This window comes from Dendrobates tinctorius, unplaced genomic scaffold (genome assembly GCF_039654945.1).
Source record: "Dendrobates tinctorius isolate UK_male_01 unplaced genomic scaffold, ASM3965494v1 ptg000026l, whole genome shotgun sequence".
Classification (NCBI taxonomy): Eukaryota; Metazoa; Chordata; class Amphibia; order Anura; family Dendrobatidae; genus Dendrobates; species Dendrobates tinctorius.
Genome location: NW_027361694.1, coordinates 19,946,300 through 19,962,365, shown reverse-complemented (window position 1 = coordinate 19,962,365; position 16,066 = coordinate 19,946,300). Strand labels below are relative to the sequence as shown.

The 16,066-nt window shown below is 42.6% G+C and overlaps 1 protein-coding gene across 3 annotated transcripts in view; it reads right to left on the bottom strand.

Moving 5' to 3' along the window:
- Positions 1-16,066, bottom strand: part of UGGT2 (UDP-glucose glycoprotein glucosyltransferase 2) — a 548,948-nt gene that overhangs the window by 283,911 nt on the left and 248,971 nt on the right. For all 3 annotated transcript variants that reach the window (XM_073569568.1, XM_073569567.1, XM_073569569.1), the window contains exons 17-19: positions 14,919-15,083; positions 7,448-7,571; positions 1,083-1,181 (exon numbers count right to left, since the gene is read on the bottom strand). In XM_073569568.1, the coding sequence (XP_073425669.1) occupies positions 1,083-1,181; positions 7,448-7,571; positions 14,919-15,083 (388 nt within the window). The remainder of the gene's footprint in view (positions 1-1,082; positions 1,182-7,447; positions 7,572-14,918; positions 15,084-16,066) is intronic.

Genomic DNA, 16,066 nt, shown 5'->3' with positions numbered 1-16,066 from the left:
ATTGGCTTTATATTGAAGGATTTTAGTGGTCTTACCATTTTATTATGCTTTGCCTTAGAGAGGGTAAAAACCATAGACTTAGATGATGTTTACAATTCCTAGCACAAGTGACAGCTCTCCACCACTGCGCCAGCCTCTGTTTAGTAGCTGCAGAGGGGACATCACAACTACAATGCATATTACTGTGATATTACAGCCAATCAGTAGCTCATGCAGTCTACGTTGGCCGAGCCGCTGAGCTCAGTGATTGGCTGCAGAGATGATGGGCACTGCAGTTGTGACATCACGGCTGTAGCCGGTAAACCTGACCAGCGGCAGAGAGCTGTCATTGGAGCAAGAAAAGGCTAATACTGTCTCAAATTATTTGTTTTTAACACTCTGCTAAATTCTAAAATGTTAAAACTCCATTACAGATTTCCACTGATACTGGTGAGCTGTTTTGACACAACCGGCCAAAAGTTTTATATTTTTGTGAAAGCATTCACCAAAAGTCTAAACACTAAGAATAGAGGAATGAGTTTCTCACTACCCTATTGATTGTAGGAATAGGAGTAGAAGTCTTGGGAAAATGAAATAATGGGATGTCCCTTACAAAAACATTGCATGGAAACTGTATGTAGACAAACACCCAGAGCTCACCAGTGATATGGCTGCTCCTGCTTGGAGTGCTCTGTAAGTCAAACAACCCAACATGAAGAGTCACTGAGACTGGCAGACTGCCCGATACATTGTGAATAATTGGTATGTTGTGCCTGCTCCAGGCTTGCTCGGCCATGCTCATTGCTTTGGCATTGGAAGGATTTCCACCATTTGCAGCTCCTGAGGTTACAATTTGCCCTCAGCACCGATCAGTTACATAAGAGTAATCCCAGGCTTACCATCATTGCCTCTCAGTGTACTGTATAACATATGGGAAATAGGGATAATATGCTTGGTATAATGGTATAAATAATAATGCACTACTTTAAAAATAATAAAATTATATTCAAAGGATACCATACTTATTCATTTTACTCTTAAGTACTCTTTATATATCGATCATTTTACATTTCCGTAATACAAAACCTTGATATATGTCGTACCTGCTTTTGTAGCATATTTCATATTTTCAGCAAAAACAACACTCTTGTCTTGTGAATCCAGATATGAAAAGGTTTCATAATCCTGCCAATTGTATGTCGCTATAGGTAGAAACAATGAATAAAACGCATTACTAATGATTAAACAAATTACTATACATGAAGGGTGTATAATTAAACAGGGCTACTGGTAATTACACCCAACTAGCAAGCAAATGGTGAGTGCAAGGTGACTACAACCATTCTCTAGAGGATAAAAAGTTGCAAATAATAATCTACCTATATACTGTAGGTGGATGGCCAAACATGAGTGAACATCACTATGCTTCTTTGAGCATGTGCAGTGAAGCCCAGGGAACACTCCTTGGCTTCATCACCACACTGCACATAGTGATGTCAAGTCTTATTCTGGAAGCCAGTGGGAAGGACATCAATCATGCCTAAAAGGGAGTCTATATGTATGTGGACTTTTCGGTGAAGGAATGCCCTACTGAACTATTCCTAGGTAATTACAATATGACGAGCAACACTAACATGAGCGGTTATGGCACAAATACAAACAGTCTGGTTAGAATGGAAAGTAATGCCTCTATGTACACTAGATAACAGGATCTACAATGCACAAGGGTTATGTCACAGCTCAACTCTTCCCCATCCTTCACAATCCAGATCAATGCAGGCCCCGTTTATACTTCTATATAAAACTCAGTAGACACAGTCCATGTCTGATGATGAGAACATGAAATATGAGTCTAATAATAGGTAAGAATTGCAAGATTTAGATACAGAAAGCAATATGAAAACTTGAGGAAAAAACAAACAAACAAACCATCAAATAAAATAAAAACTTACGTTTAGCATAAACACTTGATTTAAACAAAATTTTCTGATACATTCCTTTACAGCTTTGCTCACACATTAGGTAAAGTTTACACATATGCATATTTTGCAGTAGATTTAAGCTGGCCATAGACATTAAATACACAGGTGCTTCTCACAAAATTTGTATATCATTAAAAAGTTAATTTATTTCAGTTCAATACAAAAAGTGAAACTCAGATATTATATAGAGTCATTACAAACAGTGATCTATTTCAACTGTTTATTTCTGTTAATAACTTTTGGGTTTTCATTGGCTGTAAGCCATAGTCATCAACATTATCTCAGTAAGTCAAAATTAAAAAAAAAAAAAAACCTGCAAAGGCTTTTTAAGAGTTTAAAAAGGTCCCTTAGGCTGGTTTCACATTAGCGATGAAACAACGCTGCGCACTGCGTCGGTAAGCCCCGCCCCGGCTCCCTGCCCGCCCCATCCGGGATCACCGCCTACTATCGCATTTGCACGCATGCGATCGGCGCACCCTATCTTTAGCATAGGGTGCGCAGATCATGCGCTGCCAGTGTGAAAGTAGCGTGCTGTGCACTTTTGACGGTGCGCCGTGCGCGCCGAAATGCAACATGTTGCATTTCGGCGCGCATGGCGCACCGTCAAAGGTGCGCAGCACGCTACTTTCACACTGGCAGCGCATGATCTGCGCACCCTATGCTAAAGATAGGGTGCGCCGATCGCATGCGTGCAAATGCGATAGTAGGTGGTGATCCCAGATGGGGCGGGCAGGGAGCCGGATCGGGGTGGGGCTTACCGACGCAGTGTGCAGCGTTGTTTCAACGCTAATGTGAAACCAGCCTTAATCTGTTTTCGTAGGCTCCACAATCATGGGGAAGACTGCCGATTTGACAGATGTCCAGAAGGCAGTCATTGACACACTCCACAAGGAGGCTAAGCCACAAAAGGTCATTGCTAAAGAAGTTGGCTGTTGAGAGTGCTGCACCCAAGCATATTAACGGCAAGTTGAGCGACAAGCTTTTTGGGGATTGAAATTTAATTCTCCAGCAGGACTTGGCACCTGTCCACACTGCCAGAAGTACCAACACCAGGTTTAAAAACAGTATCACTGTGCTTGATTGGCCAGCAAACTCGCCTGACCTTAACCCCACAGAGCAGGGGTGGAGAACCTTTTTCCAGCCAGGGGTTATTTAGAAATTTCTACCATCATTTGGGGGCCACACAAACAAATCATTACGGTAACTCACCCTTAACGTGACGGCTGAAGCTGCTTCTTTTTAGTGCAGCTGTGATTTCATGGGATACTGATCATGTTGCTTCTCACAGCTGCTTTTCCAGGTTTGTGTCGGCCAGGAGATCAGTTAACTTTGTCATAATAAGTTTTGTAAATCATATACATCACATAGGAGACGCTGAGGCAGCTGTATATGCATCACATAGGACTGCTGTATAAACACATAGTAGAAGCTGGGACTGCTGTAGATAAATCACAGACGCTGGGACTACTGTACATAGATAAAATAGGAAACAATGAGACTGCCGTATATACATCACAGGAGACTCTGGGGTTATATAAATTACAGGAGGGGCTTGGGGGATAGATATCACAGGAGATGCTGGGACATATTCATCACCGGGGAGGCTGAGGGGGAATAGACATCACTGAGGGACTATATACATCACTAGGAATCGTAGACAGCACTGGGGGTATATATGTCCCTGGAGGGAATATACATCATTGGTGGAGTCACATACATCACTGGGGGGCTATAAACATAACAGGTTGTGGGATATACAGCACTTCTGGGGTAAATGCAGCACTGGGGAATATACATATCACTTGGGGGCACATACAGCCCTGGGGAGGAAATACAGCACTGGGGGAGGGGGGATATACAGCAGTGGAGGGACAGGCATCGCCGGGGAGGCACATAGATCACCGGGGGGACACAGATCACCAGGGGTTGGCACGAATATCACTGGGGGGCAGAAAGTACACAGGAGGGCACATAGCTGGGGGGGCACAGATCACAGAGGGGCACATAGCTGGGTGAACATAGCTGAGGGGACAGATCACATGGGGCACAGAGATCACACGGGAGCACAACTATCACAGGGGGGGTACATAGCAGGGGGGCACAAAGATGGGAGCCACAGGGATCACATAGCTTGGGGGGCATAGAGATAACAGGAGGGTATATAGCTGTAGGGTACAGAAATTACAGGAAGCATATAGCTAGGGGGCAGAGATCACGGGGGGGCGCACATAGCTGAGGGGCACTGATCACAAGCAGAAAGACAGAACTGCGGGCACAGAAATCACCAGCATACAGGCACAGCGCTGCCGACACAGATTGCTCTGGACTCTATGGCAGCAGCTCCTCTTCCAGGAGAGGAGGACGGGAGCGCATTGGGAGCAAACCCCGCCCAACCCGATGAGGTAATCAATCATGGCAGGCAGCTTTCTGTAATGAACGCTGCGTACCGTGCACTTGGGGGTTAAAGGGCCGGCAGCTGGCAGGATACGGCTGTCGCACGCGCATTGCGAACTCCGGGGACCAGCCTGAGGGCCACATGAAAATTCACCGCTGGCTGCATGCGGCCCGCAGGTTCCTCACCCTGGCCATAGAGAATCTATGGGGTATTGTCACGAGGAAGATGAGACACCAGACCCAACAATGCAGATGAGCTGAAGGCTGCTATCAAAGCAACCTGGGCTTCCATAACACCTCAGCAGTGCCACAGGCTGATCGCCTCCATGCCACGCCGCATTGATGCAGTAATTGATGCAAAAGGAGTCCCAACTAAGTATTGAGTGCAGTTACTGAACATACATTTCAGTAGGCCAACATTTTGAAATTTAAAATCATTTTTCAAGCTGGTGTTATAAAGTATTCTAATTTACTGAGACAATGTCTTTTGGGTTTTCATTGGCTGTAAGTCATAATCATCATTAACAAACACTTGAAATGGATCACTCTGTAATGACTCTGAGTTTCACTTTGAATTGAAGAACTCAAGTAAATTAACATTTTGATGATATTCTAATTTTGTGAGAAACACCTGTATGTTGGCCAAACAATGCTACAGTCAATCATTTAGCGGAAAGTCATTTCAGCCAACTCTCCCATACACGGGAGCACTCATGTTCTTTGTAAGGAAGCAGACAACGGACATGTCTGACACTTTGATCTGTGGATGATACTAAAATGAGGAGTGTAAGGTGCAGGAGGAGGCTGTGTAAAAAGCAGAAGCATGAGGTGTATCAATATTTGGGTAACCATTTAGTTAATTTGTGATGCAAATCTGTAGTGTTGAATATATGATGTGAAATGTTTTTATGTGTAATATAATCATTATAATTTGTTATAACTAACCACAGTTAGTTACTATGCCCGGGCAACGCCGGGCTCTTCAGCTATTTGGGTATATTTACCACACACCCAATTAAGGTATGCGTCGTTAACTTAACCCCCTTAGGCTGGTTTCACATTAGCGTTTGGAGGCGCAGCGGACGCTCGCCGTGAAGCTCCACCCCCTGCGGTACCTCCTCCGGTCAGCTCCGCCTATGGGTGCATGCCGCTGCATGCGGCCTGCGTACCCCATCTTTAGCATTGGGTACACAGGCTGTGTGCAGGTATGCTTTTGCCGCCGCATGCATCCTTGTGACGGTGCGGCGACCTGCGCCAAACGCAACATGTTGCATTTTGGTGTGATCGCCGCACCATCAAAAGGATGCATGCGGCGGTAAAAGCATACCTGCGCACGGACTGCGTACCCAATGCTAAAGATGGGGTACACAGGCTGCATGCAGGGGCATGCGCCCATAGGCGGAGCTGACCGGAGGAGGCGCGCAGTGGGCGGAGCTTCACGGTGAGCGTCCGCTGCGCCTCCAAACGCTAATGTGAAACTAGCCTTAGTGACCACCAATACGCCTTTTTACTGACCTGCATTATAAGAAACTAGCATCCCCTGACGAGTGACAATCCAGTAGCTGTCAGCTATACACGATAGCTGACAACTTGGTGCATCAGCCACAATTAGTGTTGGTATCGACGATGGTTGTTTTACCCCTTAAATGCTGCAGGCAATACTGACTACAGCACCTAGATAGATAACAGAGTGTGGGAGCTACATCTAACCACATCAGCACCTTGAGATCTTGATTGTGTGTCCATGATGTTTGCCATGACAATTCATTGCCAGATAATGACCTTAAAGTCTGCTGGCTACTGTGGCCTGTTCAGAAGTTATCAACAATTATGTGGTAAAAATACATTTGTTCATTCCTGCTATGTCACCTTGCATTAATTCCTGAAAAGCTCCTGAAGGGTAAATAAACTACCTGAAAGCAATTCTGAATATATTGAGGGGCACCGTTTATAAAATGGTATCACTTTTGGGGGTTTCCAATATATAGGACCCCAAAAGTCACTTCAAAACTTAATAGGTCCCTAAAAAAAAAAATTGTGTAAATTTCCTCGAAAAATGAAAAAATTACTGGTAGATTTTTAAACCTTCTGAAATGCAAACAAAATAAAACATTTTACAAATGGTGCTGATGTAAAGCACACATGATGGAAATATAATTTATTAATGTTTGTGTGTGGTACAACTGTCTGGATTAAAGGGAAAATCATTCAAAGTTTGAAAATTGTTAATTTATTCAATTTTTTTTAAATTCCTAATATTTTTATAAACAGAAAATATCAACATAAATTTACCATTATCATAAAGTACAATGTGTCACCCAAAAAAAAAAATCTCACAATGAATGGGATATGATCAAGCAATCCAGAGTTATTACCACAAAATGAAACTGGTCAGATTTAAAAAATTTTACTTGGTCACTGACTAGCTATGTTTCCCATGGTCCTGCACTGGTTGTGCAAATTTACAGGGCCCAAAAAAACAAGTACTGTCCAAGGCTAGCTCTGTCAGTCTCAAAATCAATGATAGTGTAGAAGAATACATGTGCGACCTCTTCACATATAAAAAAAAAAAAAAAAGGAAGACCTCAATGCTCATGGTAGGTGGGGATTCTAGCAGAAAGAATTATTTTTCCATCATGACCTAGATTAACAAGATTGTAGGACTGTTCTAAGGTTACGTTCACACTTCTCCGAAATCACATGTAACAAGCTTGATACAGTCAGATACTTGAGATGCTGATGCCCAAGGTCCAAATTGTTCATTGACAAACACATGGATCTTAGAAAAAACTCCTCTAATATTAATTTTTTTGGAAATAAACATTGTATACATACAACACAATAAAGCCTTTTCTTTCAGCCAACTAATATTTTCTAAACCATACCTCACTAGGTAGAATATTCCTCACACAAGACTTGTTGCAGACAAATAAATTGTAATGTCATATTGTGATAAGAAAACAACTCACTCAGTTATTTATGGCAAAAAGTTATTCATAAGGGTCAATCTGGTCAGGACTGTCTGTACACCATAATTTCACTTTTAACCATTTGCTCAGCTAGGTGACAGGGATTGAATAATCTTACATTACCTGATCTTGAAATAAAATTAATATGGGTCTTTTCACTTGTAAGAATTGTGGGGTTGATTCTGCTAACTGTGTTCGGCTGCTCCATTAAAAAATCTACAACATCCATGTGATCATTTAGTAGATCCTAAAGAAAAATACATTGAAGTTAACCATACGTGAAAGGCAATACACAACGAGCTGTCTTCCATGAACAGAAAATACAACTGCAGAGACAAGGGGGGGGGGGGGGGGGGAGTCAGCGCATGATCTAGTCCACTGGCTCGAGACCGCATGGACCAGGGATCATCCCGCTGAATGCCTGGTCTTTTTCCATGGGCATACTATTATTCAGACAACACAGGGTGAGCATAAAACGGAGTAGCAATACTTTTATTGAACCAAAAAACAGACGATAACACATAGAACAGTCCCAGCAAAATATCCAAGATGGTGCAAATTACATAGTCTCACCTTTCCTGACTTTCCAGGAGTAGAGCAGCTGTGACTTCAGAGTTTCCAGTGCCAACTATACCCACCTGTAGCATGCACAGAGAGGGTGTAACGACAAGCTTAGAAAGCTGACAGTCCATTGAGGTAGAAGACCAGGTGACCAGAGAGTCACCACCTGGCTTGTACAAACATCTCCATAGAGCCAGGTGACCACTGAGTGCCAATCCTGCCTTTCCCAAACGTATCCGTGGGGCTCAGATGACCGGTGGGTCCAAATCCTGGCTTCCCCATACGTATCTATGGGATCAGTGATGGTCAATGGATCAGATCTGTATTCTTTCAGCATGGGTTGTGATCCCCAAAGCTGGTATCCTGTAGAATGTCAAATCTGTGTTCCTTGTGATGTAACCATGATATCCTGGCTTCTGTCCTGTAGAGTATTCCTGGCTGTGGTTTTGTAAATAGTTTCTGGTTCTTTGGATCTCTTGTTACACAGGCATGTCCCTTCCATTAATAACCTCTTGGCTTGATGTCACCTGACAATACAAAGGTGACATCAACCCCCCAACTATTACCCCACTTACCACTGCATGAGGACAAGTGAAAAGAGCGACGCCAAGTGCCAGAATTGGCACATCTTATAGATGCGCCTTTTCTAGGGGGGCTGAGAGCTTATGTTTTAGCCTGGGGAGGGGGCAATATCCATGGCCCCTTCCTAGGCTATTAATATCAGTACGCAGCTGTATAACAAGCCTCTGCTGGTTGTTCCTATCTTCAAAAAGGGGAAGAAGGTGGACCCAGGCAACTATAGGCCGGTGAGTCTGACCAGGAAAGATCTTTGAACAAATTATTAAACATGTATGTCAGTACCTGGATAAGAATCAAGTGATTAAACAGAGTCAGCATGGGTTTGTAACTAATAAGTCATGTCAGACTAACTTAATTTCCTTCTATGACAGAATCACTGATTGGGTGGATCAGGGAAATGCTGTAGATATAGAATATCTTGACTTCAGCAAAGCATTTGACAAAGTATCTCACACAATAATTATTGAAAAAATGACTAAGTATGGAATGGACAAGGCAACTGTTAGGTGGATTCATAACTGGCTTAGTGATCGGACCCAAGGAGTGGTCGTAAATGGCTGCACATCCAGTTGGAAGAATGTTTCAAGTGGGGTACCACAGGGCTCTGTCCTGGGCCCTGTATTGTTCAACATCTTTATCAACGATTTAGATGAAGGAATTGAGGGTAAACTGATTAAATTTGCTGATGACACAAAGCTAGGAGGGATAGCTAATACTAGAGAAGAGACAGAGAAGATTCAAAAGATATAAATAAACTGGAGCAGTGGGAAGCAACTAACAGAATGGTTTTTAACAGGGAAAAATGCAAAGTACTACATCTGGGCGATAAAAATGAAAAAAGCATATACAGAATGGGAGGAATAGGGCTAAGCAACAGCACATGTGAAAAAGACTTGGGTATACTAATAGAACACAGACTGAATATGAGTCAACAGTGTGATGCAGCAGCAAAAAAGGCAAATGCAATTCTAGGATGTATTAACAGAAGCATACAGTCTAGATCACGTGAAGGCATTATTCCCCTCTACTCCTTTTTGGAAAGACCTCATCTGGAATACTGTGTCCAGTTTTCGGCGTCACATTTTAAAAAAAACACATCAACAAACTGGAGCAAGTTCAGAAAAGAGCGACCAGAATGGTGACCACTGACTGGTCTGCAAAACCCTGTTTTATGAGGAAAGGTTGCAGGATTTGGGAATGTTTAGCCTGCAAAAGAGAAGACTGAGAGGAGACTTAATAACTGTCTACAAATATCTCAAGGGCTGTCACATTGCAGAAGGATCATTTTTATTCTCATTTGCACAAGGAAAGACTAGAAGCAATGGGCTGAAACTGAATGGGTGGAGACAGATCAGATATTAGAAAAAACTTTTTGACAGTTAGAGTGATCAATGAGTGGAACAGGCTGCCACGACAGGTGGTGAGTTCTCCTTCAATAGAAGTCTTCAAACAGAGGCTGGACAGATATCTGTCTGGGAAGATTTAGCGAATTGTGCTTTGAGCAGGGGGTTGACCAGATGGCTCAGGAGGTCCCTTCCAACTCTACGATTCTATGATAATTATAGGGGGACCCCTATGCCATTTTTTGGGGGTAGTCCCCCATTTTAATAGCCAGAAAAGGCCACGTATACAGCTGTGAGCTGATATTAATAGCCTGTGAAACTCCATGGGTATTAACCACTTCCCAGGCTATAAACATCTGCCCCCAGCCATCGGCTTTCCCTCTGCTGGTTAAGAAAATTACGCGGGAGCCCACTCCATTCAGAAAAATCTTTTAATAATTAAATATATGTACAGCAAGCTGCGCACACTGCACTAATTATATATGTGTACTGACATCTGTATTCTATGTGTATATACTGTATGTAATCCATCTATTCTATCCTGTCAGGTCCTACTGTGGTTCTACTGTATGTGGCTGCTGAAATGCCGGCTTTTCTTCTATCTAATATTTCCTTTGAAAACGATGTGTAAATGACAGAGAATTGCAATATGTAAAAGCTCATGTTAAAAGCGCATTGCAGTCGAATAGCAATCGCAATGTAAATCGGATGCTAGGTGTTAAAAATTGGATTGTACTCACACTAAAAACGCATGACACTGGAAATACACTTGTCCAACTTTGCAGGAACAAACTCGGACCAATTTTAAAATAGTTATTGTGACTCCAACCTTAGGGGATGTGCGCACGTTGAGTATTTTCTTACAGAAATTTCTGCTTGGTTTCGGCATCTCTTGGCAGCAAAAACGCCGCATTTTTTGCATGTGTTTGTCCAGCAACGAAGGCTTTTTTTAGTTAAATATTTACAAAAAAAAAGTTTTGTGATGTAATTTCTTGGTTCAATACCTTCTTTTTCACACACAAGCGCATTGTAACCAGCCTATGTAGGAGAGTTAACAGAATGAACCATCATTGGCAGTAACCAAACAGCAACTGTTAATTTTTTACTAGAAAAAAAACAAACAACACTGCGTGGGCTCACTTACGGCACCACCGCTATGTGAGCAAGTTCACCGGAGTTCATCTCAGCTGATGAACTCATGTGACCTCTTTCACAGCAGCTCAGCGCTATACAGTGTGGGAGCAATGATGCTCCTGTCAGCGTATAGCCAGCGGTCGGTTAGAGCAGAGACAGCTCCCGATCTGACTGTTCTACACGCGAGATCGCCGTGGGACACTCAAGATTTCGTTGACTACGGTGGACAGAAGAGTATATGGTGGTTTATTATTTTTTATAAAAGACAAGGGCATCGTGGATTGTGCATTAAGGAGAGCTTTTTCTATTTTACTTTTTTTTTTATAGTAGACAAGGACATCAGGTACTTTGTGTTAGGTGAGTATAAGGTGTTTCTTATTTTTATTTGAATTTAATTATTTTCCTTTTTTTTTCGTTTCAGCACAGACTACTTCTCCCATCAGCGACACCTGCTATCACTTTTATCTGTGACAGCAGACGTAGCCTGATGGGAGGAGTAGTCTCATCACCCAACGCCTGTTGACCTGCGGTTAGCTTTTTAAAGTGGGTCACACCGACATCAGACAGCGTGACCCCGCAGAGCGCTGATGGCAGTAACAATCTACCGGCAGTAATGGTACCGCCAATCAAAACCAGCATGCTGGTATTTCTCACGCTGTCATAAAGCGTGGGAAACACCGGCATTTGTGCTGTGTATGCATTTGTTTTGCCTCTCATTGACTTCAATGGCATGTCTGCTATATTCGGCGATTAAAATCTGCGATTATTGCAAATTTGGCGATAGTGAGCAAGCCGAACCAAATATTGAAATATTCGCTCATCTCTTTTTATAACTGCAATGCAAACCAATAGCAGAGAGGTAAAGTACTTGTAAGGTTTTTCTTTTGCATGAAAAGCATGGCATTGCTTCCCTTATCCCTAACAAGTTAAAACTACATTCAGTTAAAGTTTGACAGAATGGAGCCCTCTAGTGGCCGACACTTTGGAGTGATTTTTGTGGGTAATGTCCCATTTAGTCAAGTCAATAATTTTTCAGTCTTCTACTAGGCATTGCTCCTACTGGCCAGTTTCCTAATCCACACTGATGAGGGGCAATACCACGAAACAGCTGTCTGTGGATGGATATCATGTTTTGGCATAGGTGGTTTCCTTCATTGGAGACTGCCCTTCCTGTGGTTGTTCCTTCCCGGGAAAAGACCTGGCTAGTCATTGCTTGCGTTGAGAAACATGTGATGGTGTCTCCGCGGCTTGTGTTTTGTATGTTTTTGCATATTTCCCATAAGGGATGGGGGGATTGCTCTAGAATCACTGCGTTGAGAAACATGTGATGGTGTCTCCGCAGTGTTGGATGTTGATCTCCATGAGTTCAATCATCCTCATTTTTCACAATAATTGCCAAATGACCTTTTGTAACAACCGTTGTTCCCAACTATTGGCCAGACTAAACAGACTGTAAAAAACTGGGCAATTGAGCAAAAGGCTTATTTGTTGGATGCAATGATTTGTAAGCTAGCTTAGAAATCCTTATCAGCAGCACACTGCCCTATGTATATAAAAAGATGATGTGTTGCCTGTAACATAGTGTTCTATGCACACAAAACTATCGTATTAACGGTCATTCTATGTGCACAGAAAAAAAAAAAAAAGGAATGGACTGCACCTCCAAAAATCATACGTTGATCTAATGACGCTAGGCAAAAATATACAAAACTGAACATGAGGTTCTTAGTTTAACATTCCAATCAGACTAACGTTTGTCGCCTTAAAGGAGTGGCGTCATGTGCTAATCATTGCTGCAGCGACAATGCATCAGCAGGGCGGGCAGCCCAGTGCCTCACAGTGACCATGCTGCAAGACTGAGACCCCATGACTCCAGACCGAACAGCTCCACAAGCACAAAACCACAGCAACAATGCACCAATACTAAATGAAATAAGCATTGAAACGCAACTTCCTCAAGCTGTTGCCATCACGTGGCAGTGGCTTCATACAGTCTGATCAGAATGTTAAACTAAGAACCTCATGTTCAATTATATATATTTTTGCCTGTCAGCATTAGATTAATGTATGATCTTTGGAGGTGCGGTCCATTCTCTTTTTAAGTATATTGCATGATCTGTCTTTTTCAGATGTGCACACCTCTCATTTGGCATAGGTGATTATAATTAGCAGGAGACTGCCAAGGGCATCCATCCTACTTTGAGAGCTTGAGAAAGGAGAGTTTCAATGCTCCTATAATTGGTGTTGGTGCTGTGTGGCGGCCATTGTTGCTGTAGCTTTGTGCTTGCTGGGCAGTGTGGTCTGGAGTCATGGGGACTCAGTCTTGCAGCATGGGTGCTGTGAAGCACCAGGCCGCCCGCCCTGCTGGTGCATTGTCACTGAGGGGATCACTGTGACATGGCAGTGGGCTTCATACAGTCTGGTCAGAATGTTAAACTCATGTTCAGTTATATATATTTTTGCTTAGTGGCATTATATCAATGTATGATTTATAGAGGTGCTCTCCATTCGCTTTTTTTTAGCATATTCTATGTGCACAGTATGTTCTTCAGTCTGTAAGAACAGATCAGTAACGGCCACTAATCGCCTTGTATATAGCCAAATCGGTTGTTTAAAACACCACTCTAGCGTTTTGTTTTGTTTTTATTGTAGCACTGGAGTTGTGTTACTAATCTAAATTGACTGCCCCAGACTTATATACCCCAGAAGACGTCTTCATCTTTTATCAGAGCTGCTCCAGTAGGCTATGTGCACACGTAGGTTTTTTTGGTGTGCGAATTTTGGAGAGAAAACCGCAGGTAAATCCGCAGGACAAAAGTCCTGCGGTTTATCTGCGGTTTTACACCTCATAATGGATGAGGTGTAAAACTGCAGCGTTTCTGCACCAAACAATTGACATGCTGCGGATTGTAAACCGCAGCAAAACCGCGCGGAAAAATCCACAGCATGTGCACAGCGTTTTTTAATTTCCATAGGAACTAAAGGTACTGTACAACGCAGCAGAATCTGCTGCGGACCCGCAGCTGCAGAAACGCTGCGGAACCTCAGTAGAATCCGCACCATGTGCACATACCCGTAGGTCTCCAGCAGTTTGTGACTTGCCGGATCGCTTCTGTGTTTGATGAGAAAGCAGGAGGTCACTTTTAATTCAAGTCTATGAGAACGAGGCCAGAATGAGGCTCTCAGACTTATACTGAGGGCTTGTGACAGAACTTGCGGTCACAAGATAAAAGCGTAGGACCGAAGCAGCACCAGGAAGAGCTGAAGATGACGGGTGGGAGTATAATAGTAGATGCAATGATCTTGTGTTTGTAGCACCACTCCGGTACTGAAATTAAAAAAATGCTTCAGTAGTGCTTTAACAGCATGGATCGGCACGTGTAAAGGGATATAAGGCAATACAACCTTTCGATAAAGCAATTTCCAGATTTCCTATTTAGTATATTATCTATCAAACAAAATCAATGTGCCTAAAAGCCAAGTGACCAAATAAGCATTTTTCTGTAGGTTAGATCTGGATTTATAAAGTGACAAGAATGCTTTAGGTTTGTTGCTACACAACATAGATTACTACAAAAAAATGTAGATTAACTGAACTTTTGTTGTAGCCTTTATGTATTTTACTTTATGTTTGTGCAGCTACAGATTTGTATTGAAAAACAAAGATGGTTTCAAGTCCATTACCTTGATCCATCTGGAGCACAGTATGCGATTATCTAGCCCTGCTAAGGATTACCATTATTATCAGGTGCCGATCTTTCGCTACCACTTATTTTTTTCATCATCAATATGCATCTGCTCCATCCTTGTACATCAGCTCACCGAGAAAGGCAGCACAAGGTAAATGTAATTTACAGCAATCATATGTATACAGCATGGCTGCAGGAAATGACAGTTGGTACATGATGTAAGCACAACTTTAACTAAACATTACAATGATTTATCTGTCTCATATGCTTTGTGAATGATAAGCTCACCATGAACACTGCCCTCTGGAAGAACCCCGTGGCATCCATGATCTTCTGTAGAATAACTGTCTCCATCTCTTCAACATCCATCTCCTCGCTGTTAAAGGGCATACCATTAAACAAAACTTGAGGCAATGGACCCAGGCCACTCTTCTTGTAAAAGGTTGCTCCTGCCTGTTTAAATCAGAAGTATAACAATCTCACACAAAATGATTCTGACTGCAACATGGGAGATGCTAATACCATGCGACATGACCATTAAGTGTATGGGTACTTCAAGGGATGCAGCATGCATCGCTAGGCTATGGACCAAGTTATCCTTCTAGTCTGAGAGGATTAGAAGGAGCCCATCTACTAACCATATATAAAAGAACAATACAGGATTACAATATTATACATACACACGCAGGTGCTTCTCACAAAATTAGAATATCATCAAAAGTTTATTTCAGTTCTTCATACAAAAAGTGGAACTCATTATATAGTCATTACAACCAGAGTGATCTAATTCAAGTGTTTATTTCTGTTAATGTTGAGGATTATGGCTTACAGCCAATGAAAACCCAAAAGTCATTATCTCAGTATAGAATGCTTTATAACACCAGCTTGAAAAAATGGTTTTAAAATCCGAAGTGTCGGCCTACTGCAATGTATGTTCAGTAAATGCACTCAATACTTGGTTGGGGCTCCTTTTGCATCAATTACTACATACATCAAAGCGGAGTGGCATGGAGGCGATCAGCCTGTGGCACTGCTGAGGTGTCATGGAAGCCCAGATTGCTTTGATAGCAGCCTTCAGCTAGTCTGCATTGTTGGGTCTGGTGTCTCTCATCTTCCCCTTGACTAGGGTAAAGGGGGTTTCGGTCAAGCGAGTTTGCTGGCCAATCATGCAGTGATACTGTTGTTTTTAAACCAGGTATTGGTATTTTTGGCAGTGTGGACAGGTGCCAAGTCCTGCTGGTGAATTAAATTTCCATCTTCCAAAAAGCTTGCTGGCAGAGGGAAGCATGAAGCGTTCTAAAGTTTCCTGGTAGACGGCTGCGCTGACTTTGGTCTTGATAAAACACAGCAGACCTACACCAGCAGATGACATAGCTCCCCAAACCATCACTGATTGGGGAAACTTCATACTAGACCTCAAGCAGCTTGGATTGTGT